The sequence below is a fragment of the Chanodichthys erythropterus genome, chromosome 11 (assembly GCF_024489055.1).
Source record: "Chanodichthys erythropterus isolate Z2021 chromosome 11, ASM2448905v1, whole genome shotgun sequence".
In the NCBI taxonomy this organism is placed as follows: domain Eukaryota; kingdom Metazoa; phylum Chordata; class Actinopteri; order Cypriniformes; family Xenocyprididae; genus Chanodichthys; species Chanodichthys erythropterus.
In genome coordinates this window covers 32,273,378-32,285,430 of record NC_090231.1, presented here as the reverse complement: position 1 = coordinate 32,285,430, position 12,053 = coordinate 32,273,378, and the positions used below count along the sequence as shown (strand labels likewise).

General features: G+C 35.8%; 1 protein-coding gene across 2 annotated transcripts in view; it reads right to left on the bottom strand.

Annotated features, from left to right (window-relative positions):
* Positions 1-3,077: 3,077 nt before the first annotated feature.
* Positions 3,078-12,053, bottom strand: part of cd81a (CD81 molecule a) — a 35,404-nt gene continuing 26,428 nt past the window's right edge. Inside the window, exons 3-8 of one of the 2 annotated variants that reach the window (XM_067399459.1) lie at positions 6,933-7,030; positions 6,509-6,583; positions 6,300-6,416; positions 6,094-6,183; positions 5,929-6,012; positions 3,078-5,836 (exon numbers count right to left, since the gene is read on the bottom strand). In XM_067399459.1, the coding sequence (XP_067255560.1) occupies positions 5,774-5,836; positions 5,929-6,012; positions 6,094-6,183; positions 6,300-6,416; positions 6,509-6,583; positions 6,933-7,030 (527 nt within the window). In that variant the 3' untranslated portion in view covers positions 3,078-5,773. Of the gene's footprint in view, positions 5,837-5,928; positions 6,184-6,299; positions 6,417-6,508; positions 6,584-6,932; positions 7,031-12,053 lie in introns of both variants that reach the window. The other variant, XM_067399458.1, reaches the window with a different exon arrangement.

Below are 12,053 nucleotides of genomic sequence, written 5' to 3'. Positions count from 1 at the left end.
CCTCCTCCCAGAAACTTTAGATAATCCTAAAAAAAAAAAAAAGATTGGAGGAAAAATGCAGGGTTACAAAAAATCCTACTTTAAGGAGGAGAGGGTGTGCAAACTGTTTAGTCAACATGAGATTTCAGGGTTTTTTTCAGTTCATTAGGTTTAAATGTGATTATACTGTGTACACGATTAGAACGATCACTGACTCATGCAGCAGTGAATGCATTAATTCAGCTGATTGCTTTATCCACTTACTGAAATGACTCTTGCCTTTTGTTTTGAACAAAGGGAGGCCTAGAAAGACACACCCAATGCAGCAGTCCAGCAACTGACCAGGGAGGTCACTGTGTCTCAAATCACTGAGAACTAAAACGACACCTTTGATGTCTATGTTTGGAGGTAATTTAAAATAAAATAAAAGGGTTTTTTTTTTTTTTTTTTTGCAATTGGATTTGGCTGACAATAGAAGAATGTGCCAATGCACAAAGCATTATTCATGATGAAAGATACCGAATTCATTCTAAATAAGTCTTTTAAAAAGGACCATAATGTTGAAACTATGTATTTTTTTTTCTATCCACACAATTGCATAGAACATACCTACACTTTAAAAAATGTTTGGTTAAAAACAACCCAAGTTGGGTTGAAAATGGACAAACCCAGCAATTGGGTTGTTTTAACCCAGTGGTTGGGTTAAATGTTTGCCCAACCTGCTGGGTAGTTTTATTTAACCCAACTACTGATTAAAAATTAATTAAAATGAATGGCTTAAAATGAATCCAAAATAGGTGAGAAATTAAAAATCAGACACATAATTAGAGGCAACAATAATAATCAAAAGGTGTACATTTATTAATAAGCAATTTAATACATTTTTATTGTTTATTATTCATTATCTTATTAATAAATGCTCATTTATTAAACATATTAATAAATGTTAATTTCCAGCATATTTTGGGTTCATTTTAAGCAAGCAATACAGTAATTTTTATACAACAGTTGAGTTAAATAAAACTACCCAGCACTTTGGGCAAACATTTAACCCAACCACTGGGTTAAAACAACCCAATTGCTGGGTTTGTCCATTTTCAACCCAACTTGGGTTGTTTTTAACCCAGCACTTTTTAGAGTGTATCTGAGTATCTATTGTTTTTCCAATAGTAGAGTTCCATAAATATTGTTTTTGTGCCTGCAACTCAAAAAGTATTAAAGATATCTCAATGTGATATTAAATTCTGGTTCTTAACAAACAATGCAGGTAAAATTGTTGAATTTTACCCATTCTCAATGGTCAAAAAAACAAATGTGAGATACTTTGCTGATACTTATTGCATTTAAAGGTGAATGTTTGAAGAATAAATAACTATAAATGTATGTTGTTTCCCTCTATCAAAACAACTGCATACAACACACCTCTCCGAGTGCCAAAAATACACTGAAATGGTCACGTTGAGGCACATTAGCTTGCTCTCAGAAATGTATTTATAATAATCTATATTTGAATCATATTAACAAGAATCTAAAATGATGTTAAGATATCTTTAATATTGCATAATACTTCGAGTTACAGACATGCAAACTTTGGGAAAATAACTTTTTTGACAGGTATGTTGTAGTTTTGATAGAAGGAAAAGATACATTTCTGGTTTGAACATTATTTGTTCGTCAGACATTCTTCCTTAAACACAAAAACTATCAGCTGTTTGAAGGTTTTCAATCACTTAAAATGGGCAAAATCCAACAATTTGGAGTTGAATTGGTTTCCCCATATCTATAGGATTGAACCATACAGGGCCTTAAAAATGAGGATTACAGAGGAAAATAAAATTATTAAAAATGAGAATGATATTAAGATATCCTTAAAACTTTGGAAAAACAATATTTAGGCCTATGGCATTCAGAGGTGTTGTCTATGCAATTGTGTTGATAGAAAAAATGAGATACATTTAAACATTATTTGTTCATAAGCTGTTCCTCTTTGAAAGAAAAAAGTATTAGCTATATGAAAAGTGACCCACATTTAGGTTTTGACGACTAAAAATGTGTACAATTTACCAGTTCACTCATTTAGCCACATTGAGAACCCTTTATCTCTGGAAATGAACCATATTGGGCCTTAAAATACCAAAAGAAAAGTTCATTAAGAACCAGAATCTTAAAGGATATTAAGAGATCCTTAATACTTCCTTAGTTACAAGCATGCAAACTTTGGGCAAAAATTGCAAGAAGTGCTTCTTCCAATTTTTGAACTGTCAGCGTTAGCATATAATGCAACAAAGATTACTGAAGTCAACAGATTTTATTAATAGACCTACCAATCTCTCTGTAAAAATGAAATAAGGATGCTGCCATTTTTCTAAAGTCATTTTTACCCTCCTGTAATCTGGCTCCAAATCAAATGAAAATTGTCCTTTTGACCCCCCTCAATAAAATTGTGTATTACTCAGTAAACATTCATCCATGACATTTAATATTTTGGCTTTCTTCTTCATATATGTATTTCTTTTACCATAAAAAAAAAAAAAAAAACATTTTCAGTCAGGGAGTTGACATGACCCAAATGTAATTTCCATGCTTAGAAAAAGGTATGACAATTATAATGGTATTTGATGACAACAACTTTTAGATCTCTTATTTACAACTGACAAGGCAAAAATGAAGACACAAGAACAACATGAAGACATGTTATTTGTAAAATACATTTAATTTCTGAATATTTGGGCAACAAAAACCAGACCAAAATCTAATTGGTGCATTAGAGTGATTTGAGTGACAGCTGTCAATTTGGGTATCACATAAGTATGAGATCCTTACAACACAAAGGTTATATTTGATAGTGTTCAAATACCTTAAAGTATTTTTACTATAAGCTATTTTCATAAACAACTGTTTCGCCTTCATAATATTGAATAGTTAGAAGATCATGCTCGACCTATCAGGACCCCCTAAAATTCTTACATGCTTCAACTGAAATCATTGCTGAGGTTCTTTTTTTTTTTTTTGACAAGTACCAGAAAAAAGATACCACAATTAAAGGCATACATTGTCTTTACATTGTAATTAGTATACTATATAGCTGTACAAGACACTTTTTAAGCATATCAGCATAGGCAATATGTGTTAACAAGACAGGTTTGCATAATGCATGTACTAGCCTAAATCACAAATTTATACCTCAATGATGGGGGTGCTTCATATTAGTGCGGTCTAGAAGAACAAGTGCACAATAGACATGTACACAGGCATAGAAAGGGTGTAATCACCAGTTGTCAAAGTGAAGTCTTTGCGCCACCTAGTGAAAATGGCACGGTATTACAGCAACTACATCTGTGATAGAGGTGGCAGTGAAGAGTAAAGAGCTTCTATAACCATTCAAGCCTGTCCATCTGAATTCACTGTCAACAAATATCACACATTTTCATTCACACAAACTTTTTCAGATGAATGATATTACACATTACAGCTATGACAGAATAGACAATTCCATTAGGAATCAATCTGGATTTTCTATCTAAGTGACTAAGGGATAGGGTGTTTCATTTATAAGGCTAGTAGGTATGTATGAATCCGCTCCATGGCTGCGATCACTGTAAAGTGTAAAGAGAGGCAGAACTAAAGTGATGGTGGCAGTATTTCTTAACGTGTCCAACTCCTTGTATGACGGGCATGCAGGAAAATACATTACATAATATTAGTCTTATAGAGCATAAAAAGATAGTAGATTGTAGTAGCCATTAGGAGCTCTGTTTACCGTTTTCTACATAAGGAGTGCTGATCTAAGATCAGCTCTCTCATCCATGTGATCTGACATGCAAGAAAAATTTATCATAGATCAGCACTCTTTCTGTCATTAAAGGAATATTCCAGGTTCAATATTCACAAGTTAAGCTCAACTGACAGCATTTGTGGCCTGCTGTTGCCACAAAAACTAATCCTGACTCTTGGGGGAAAAAAAAAAAAAAATGCTGTGACGAGATACTTAAAATGGAAGTGAATGGGGACATTTCTGAAGAAATGTGAAGCTCGTGCACTTTCATAAAAGCACTAAATGTTTATGTTATAAAGTTTAAAGTTGTTCTAATAATTTTACCGGTCATTTTAAGGTTTTAGATTTAATTTCAAATGGCAACTAAGTTGTAAAATTGGATATAACTTTACACAGAAAAAAAGTTTTTTTCACTAAAATCATGTCCGCATGTATATATTCTCATCATGTGCCTATAATATTGAAACATTGAGTATTTAAATTTTTATGAATCAGCTCTATTCACCCCCATTATAAGTACTTCTATGTTACCCAGACTGTTGATGTTTTCAAAGAAAATGAGAGACAGTTCATTTGGAAAATTGCTGTCAACTGACATTAAAGGGTTAGTTCACCCAAAAATTTAAATTCTGTCATTTATTACTTACCCTCATGTCGTTTCACACCCGTAAGACTTTCGTTAATCTTCGGAACACAAATTAAGATATTTTAGTTGAAATCCGATGGCTCCGTGAGGCCTCCATAGGGAGCAATGAAATCACGTGACTTTGGCACTCCGAACCATGCTCCGAACTGCAGATTCGACACAGACTCACAATGCTCTGAAGCATTGTTTTGAAATCGGCCATCACTAAATAAGTCGTTATTTTGTTTTTTTGCCGCACCAAAAATATTCTCGTCGCTTTATAATATTAATATTGAGCCACTGTACTCACATGAACTGATTTAAATATGTTTTTAGTACCTTTATGGATCTTGACAGAGGAAGTGACATTTGCTAACTATGCAGGCCTCACGGAGCCATCGGATTTCAACTAAAATATCTAAATTTGTATTCCGAAGATTAACGAAGGTCTTACTGGTGTGAAACGACATGAAGGTAAGTAATAAATTACTGAATTTTCATTTTTGGGTAACTAACCCTTTAATTTCTACTGGACCCGGAATATATCTTTAAGTTTTGCACCGATTGAGCGCCACTGAATGGCATACAGTGCAAGAAGGAAACGTAGTGCTCCTCAACACTGTAAAGTATACGTCCATTGTCCGCGTGTAGCCCGATTTTTGTGATTTGAGCACTTGAAAACAAAGGTCCAATAGGTAGGTAGTGCGCGCTGTCAATAGACTGTACTTTCTCACTCAACTGTGCACTAGACGGAGCAGAACGCGAAAAATGAAGTATATCCGGGCTTTTAAACATTGTTAAATCTTTGCATTCTCACTTCCAATAAACACTGTATTCTGACTTTCTCTGTCACCTAGCTAACATTGTTTATTTAGTGGTTTCTCAAGAAGAAACGTGTACATACAAGCAGCAGTCTCAGAGAGGAAGATGGACAGGATCGTTCAATACGAGATTCATGCTTATTCAGCCATACAAGGCTGCAAATATATACAGTTTATACATGTACATACGAAAAGAATGATAGTAACCGATAGCAATAGCAGTACTTAACAGTTAACACAATAAAAACTACAAGCAAATAAATGTATTCATTCTTCATGTGATAATGTACTGTGTTTGTGTGTGTGTGTTTACAAGTCTACTGCTATAGCTACAGATCGCAACTAGTCATCGCCAACTACAGCGTAAACCATAGCAGACTAGTTGTTGATGATTCCACTGCCACATTTGAACAAAAATGCACAAAAATTCTTCTGAGACTTCAGGAACTGGACAGAGTGACTATATTATAAAATGATGGAAGATACAAAACAAAATAGGAGATGGTAGATATAAAAACAAAATGATTTTTTTTTTTTTGGCTGATGTTTTAAAGGACATATCTTGCCCGTGTTTTAGTAAACTGGGCTGTTCCTGATACCGCAGCAGAGCACCATGCTGAAGATCATCTCGAAGATCTAGAAAGAAAAAAGTGCAGAATAAGGGTAACATTTGATGCAAGCAATTGAATGATAGTAGAATGTAACTTGACACACTCAGAATCCCTCACCATGATTACAGCAACAACCAGGGCAGCGATGCCAATCAGGTAGATCTTCTCTCTGAAAAGGTCTTTGATCTTGGTGTGACAGTTCTGAAAAACAGAGAAAAATATTTTTGGTATGATTTGGATGAGAATTTCCCATCTTGAGGGTTTTACTGAGGGGAGACTTACTGCAGCATTAATTTTCAAGTCTCCAGGACACATGTCTGAGAGCATCTTGTCAGCAAATCCAAATAAGCCTCCTTTGCCACAGCACTGAAGCTGAAAGCCAGAGATGACACTGATTAGAGATGTGTCATTACAACATCATTTGGTTTGAGTGGAGTTTGTGTTAGCTTGATTATTATTGTGCCCCTCAGTATCTGAGGACTACTTACAGTCTCATGAAAGACCTTCAAGACAGCGCCGGCAGCCTGACTTTGCTCTTCTTGCAAGACTTTATTTGAAGCTTTGTCATACACAGAGTCATAGAAAGTGATCATCTCTTTGGAGATCTGAAAGAAGAAGAAAAAAAAAGATATAATTACAAATATGTATAAACAGATGTGTATGTGTCAACTTGACATGGTGTTTACATGAAACCAACCTTGTCTTTGTGCATGAATCCCCAGATTCCAGCAGCAACCTCACAGGCAAACAGAATGACCAGGCAGGCAAAGAACTGAAGGACAGACACAAAAAAAAAAAGGATGTGTGCTGTATATGGGCAGGAGTCTGTTCTCCATACAGTGCAAGACCTCACACTTACTAACAGTAGTGTAAAATGATTTAAAATAATGACAGTCACAGTCATTATTAAAGTCATTTAAAGTCACAGCACCATAACAAGTTCAGTGAATACTTCAAATAATTTGATGAAATCAACTAAAAAGCAAAGCAGACTTCAGTGTTGCCTTCATTTTTTTTCTACAGAGGGGTTTTGCAGTCATTCCATTAATATTATTCCGATTATTGTTAGGCATCATGTGATTTGAGGAATTTGCTGATTAGTCACAGGATTTGTTACTCACTGTTCCGAGAAGACACTGGGATTCCTGTATGGCTCCATAGCAACCGAGGAATCCAACAAACATCATCACAGCACCAACAGCAATCAAGATGTAGACACCTACAAGAAGAAAGGAACATCTTTAAACAAAACTGGGATCAAAGAGGGAGCCATGAAGCTCAGCTGTTGCTTAATTAAACTGAACCACCAAACTAGATTTGACAAGTCATCCAATCAAAACATTGGATTTAATCAGTTTATATATCGAGGGTGCAGTACCTCATTGTGACCAGCAGGAGTCACCGTGTGTTCACTTTGATAGGCAAGTTTACTTTAAGCAGAGGGAAAACTGCAGAACATTTGGAAGTCATACTAAGAGGCCCAAATTAACTTTTTGTTTCCATTCCCTCATTCACATAAAAAAAAAGAGCCTTGAGCAAATCAGGGTTCTTATGTAACATGACGTGCCCTGCTAGAAGGAAAAAAAAAAAGAATAAAAAGAAAGCGGTGGAGTTTAAGATTCTACAGCTTTCTCAGAAAGAGAGAAAGAAAGAATTCTTTTTCCAGTGTTTACATCGGTTAGTAACACAGACTCAGTGATAGCTGCTGTAACCATAGTAACCCCGGTAGGCCTTAGGGCGCAGCAGCAGTTTTTTTGCATGGATGTTCAAATGGCAGCGAATAGAGGGACACACAGAGAGAGAGACAGAGAAAGAACAGAAAACTCTCTCTCTCTTAAGGAACAATCAGCCACACACACAAACTGAAATCGTTGTGACTCAGCACGCAGAATATGAGTGAGCATCAATTATCTTGAAAATGTATCTTCCTCTGTTGTCATACCTGTTCACTCTTGCAAGATAGATTCTGTTTTTTTTTTGTTCATTTACCATCAATATTTAAATGTTTTCTTTATTTTCGTTATATGTTGTTGCCTGATGAAGATCATACGATCGAAGCGTTGCTAATAAAGAACTTGTTTACTGTTTTGCAAGTTGATAGTGTGCGGGATTTTCTTGTTTTTTTTTGTTGTATTTTGACTTTATTAGTCTTATCCTACGCACCTATCTATGACCTACAGGTGTGCGACGCTAATTGGCCATTTATTTTTGTTATTAACATCATTATTTCTTTACTCCAGCAATAAATAAACGCATACATAAACAAAACAACAATAATCCAATTTAGTGAATGTTCACTGACTGATTCTAACTTGTCAATCTCTCCATGCAAAGGCATATGGAAATATGGCACACATATTCTTACTTCTACAGGAACGTTTTTTGTTTTATTTTGTTTTTTAGATTCCCTACCCAAATCATGTTTTTTTTGTTAACATTTTTGTTTTTTTCAGTGTACAAACAACACCCTTTATTTTTGTGTTACAATCCTTATACATCAATAATAAATTGTATAATTTATAAACAAGCCTATATGTCAACAAAAAATATTTTTCATCTAAATGAACTGAAAATTATTTAATATTACTGGATCAAACTACATACATCAGGGTTACAATGACAAAGTAATTTTAAAAGTCAGATTAAGCAAAAAAAAAACAAACAAAAAAAAATTTTCTTGCAATCTGAAATCAAAATGTAAAAATGTGAAAATGTGTCAGGTTTAAAGGTGCTAAAGAGGATCTTTTCGTCGACTGAGAAACCAAAGACTGTTACTGAGTTTTTGAAATGAGCGCATGCGTAAGAACAACCCCCCTCCTTCGAAGGAACGCCTCCCAAAACTCGTAAACACTCGTATTGGAACACGAGTGTTTACCACCGGCATTCACTGTGTCGTGTTAGTGGATTCATTATGTCGGACTCACAGCAGGTAACTCATAATCTGCAGTTGTTACTCCTGTCTCCTGACAAAAACATTGCATGCGGCGCCTGTGGAGTGTGGAAAGTTACTGGAGCGCGCAGCCGCGCTCGTCTCTCGCAAGGAACGTCATGACAGTGATTGACAAGCCAGAGGGCCAATCGTTTACGCGATCATCGCGTAAACGATTGGCTGATGTTTTTAAGGCCCTACCTCGTGCACAGATGATCTATATTAATATTATTCCTTTCAGTGCACCTAATAAATAGTCTTTTATCAGTTAGTAAAGACAGTTTCAAGTAATATTGCAAAAATGTATAAAACAAAACATCCTCTTTAGTACCTTTAATCAATTCACTGATTGATTATATCTTGTCAGTCACTTTATGCAGCAACATACAGCACACACATTCTTCCTCTGTAGGAACCTGTTGATTTGTTTATTTTATTATTTATTTAATGTAATTTTAATCTAAACCATTTACAATTTTAAAAGTACATAATTAATATTGCATTGTTAATGTCTGAATGCTCATGATATTGTACGTACTGTATATTTTACACAAACTTCATGAAGCTTTTAAAGAAGCAACTGTTTAAAATGTCTTGAATTACTTTCTCTACAAGTGAAATGCACCTTATTTGTTTCCCTATCTCTTATTCAAATTCTCTCTCTCATCCTCTGGCCTGCATACAGACAAGCCAAGGCACTTCTAGCTCTGATGCTGCTGGTAACACAAACTGAATCTCCACAGCATAATTAGATTCAGTTTTTAAAATGTATAAAGGTCTCACTGTCATTTAGCAACTGTGCCCATTCCCTTGCAAAAGAATTGAAAAAAAATCAATGCAATGTGGGCTGGTGCGGGAGGGGACCGTCTGAGTCCTGGTTCCATTTACTTAATTGCAGTGGGTAAGGGGTTCAAGGAACCGCCACCAGGCCATTTCTCAGTGTGACAGGTCTGAATGGAGCTCTACGATGTGACTAGCATACTGAACAGCTGCATAATACACTCCAACTCTCCCTCTATCACACTTTTACTTTCTCTTTAAACAACCCTCTTTCTGATTTGATTCTGATGGCTTTGGATGTCCATCTCCGATTACCAAATCTATAACTTCTCTATGACTACTACTGACTAGCTGTGCAGAGTGTTATTACTTTGAGATGAACTTCTTGTATAGTCCAAAAATAACTGGTGTGAATATGGAGAAGAATGTAAGGATATTTCTATAGCCAGGTGCTTCCTGTAGAGAATGAGTGTCTTATGACACAATACACTGAAGAAACCCCCATCTCCCTGGATCTGGTCACTGACTCCGCTGTCTGCGTCTCTGTCTGTTTATGCGAGTCTCTGAAAGAGCGTCTGAATTCATGTGCGATTGCAAAGAAAGTTGCCAAATGCAGCTGCTATTTCCATTAATTCGAAGAGCAGATGACGGGAGATATAAAGAGAGGGAGAAATAGCTGTGCATGTCACATGAGGAAATGAGCAAAAAAAACAAACAAAAAAAAAAACAGGAAAATATGATGGAGGGGAACAGGAAAAGGAGGATTGAGTGGACAAAAGAATTATGAGAAGAATGAGACAAAGATGTCAAGAAGGAAAAAGAGGTGAAGGAGTGTACAGGGGTAAAGGTGTGGACAGGTTTATCCTTGTTTGACAAATTTTCATGGGCGAAATTCAGTCATTTTAATAGGAATCCACTGAATTTCACAAGAGAAATTTCTCAGCAGGTTCAAGTTGTTCACGCGGATTTGCCGCATCGACCAGCTGCTTGAAAGTGACTTCTGTGTGAGCTGTGCATCATACATCTCTACACTACTGACAAGATATAACTGACTTTTTTTTGTTAGCAAAACAGAAATTCACGCAATCAGGTATTTAGTGTGAGAGCGCAACATTTCCCAATGCAGATTTTGCAACGGATTCAAGTTGGTCACTCGGCTTCGCCACAGTGAAGGACAGAAAGCTGCTTGGTTTGAAAGTGACTTTCAAGTGACATCAGCACACTATTCACAAGATACAATTGGCATTTTTTGCCCACAAATCTTGTAAACGTGACTGCACCTTAACTGAGAAAAAGGAATGGGAAACACACTGCAAACTTTAAGCACAAACAGATGATGCCAGAGTTCAGAGTTGAACCACAATGGAAGTAATGGTGAGTGGAAAAGCTGCACGGAGAGAGAGTGGGAGGGAGGTAGAGTGGCATGTTCTCAGACAGCAGGCGGAGCTGTAGTGGAGGAGGGGTGCTGGGATGTGTGAGCAGATTTTTCCTCTTGTTTTTTTTTTTCTCTAGAGACTGCTTTCTGTAACTTATGTCCTTTGAACACACAGCAACATCTCTGCTTTTTAAAGTCCAAAAATGCACATTTGATTTGCTTTCTAACTGGCAACTGTTAGCTATAGAAAGCTTTTTCTACCCTTCCATTTAGTTTTGTTGGTGTAACCCAACATATTCAGGTTGATTAAGTGATGTTAAATAACATTTTTGACTTGAATACAATATATTTAGATGTTACCACATTAAGCACATTTTAGGGGAACTTTTTTTTTTTAAGCGTACAAACACCAGCCTCTATTTTTGATGCTTTAACATCAATCATGATTTGTGGTATTTATCAACTAGCCTACAAAAGCTATTTTTGTGTCAGGAAAAAAAGAAATATTATTAAATATTAATGAATCTTAAAAACATAAAGTAACTGATAAATGTAATTTTAAGTGCCAAATCAAGTCGAAATAGGTCCTTGATCTTGAGGAAACAATTGCATGTTAGCTCAAGATGTAGGCTGTGGTTGGTGTTACTCTGGAAGTACACTTTGTTGATTCTCTAAGGATAATTACTTCCTTTTCCTGTTTTCCTCATTAATCTTGCCTTTTGTTTTTTTTTTGTCTGATGATGCTGCCAGCTTCTTTTCCTCAGTCTCAATCATCATCATTCATTTAGTCTCAAACATGTGATATTATCTGGACTTCTGTGTCCCCAGTCTCACATCTCTGACTGATTTCAAGATTCACACACTCACCCTTAATCTCGGTTCCCAAAGCTTATTTTAAGACACTCTATATTTGATAGCATGTTATCTAGAAACTATGAAAGTAAGCAGTGGTAGAGCAAAGAGAGGGTTGGAAAAATCTTGGTTAGTACTCTTCTTTCACCGGCGAAAAAAAATAAACTTTGTTTTAGAAAGTCAGGAAGTAACAGCTCAAACTGGATTAAGATGTGTTATTCAAATTTGAAGAAACTAGAGAAATCCAATGCAGAAAACAAAGAAAAACACAAAAGGCCATGTCACAATACTTCAAGGTCACTTCCT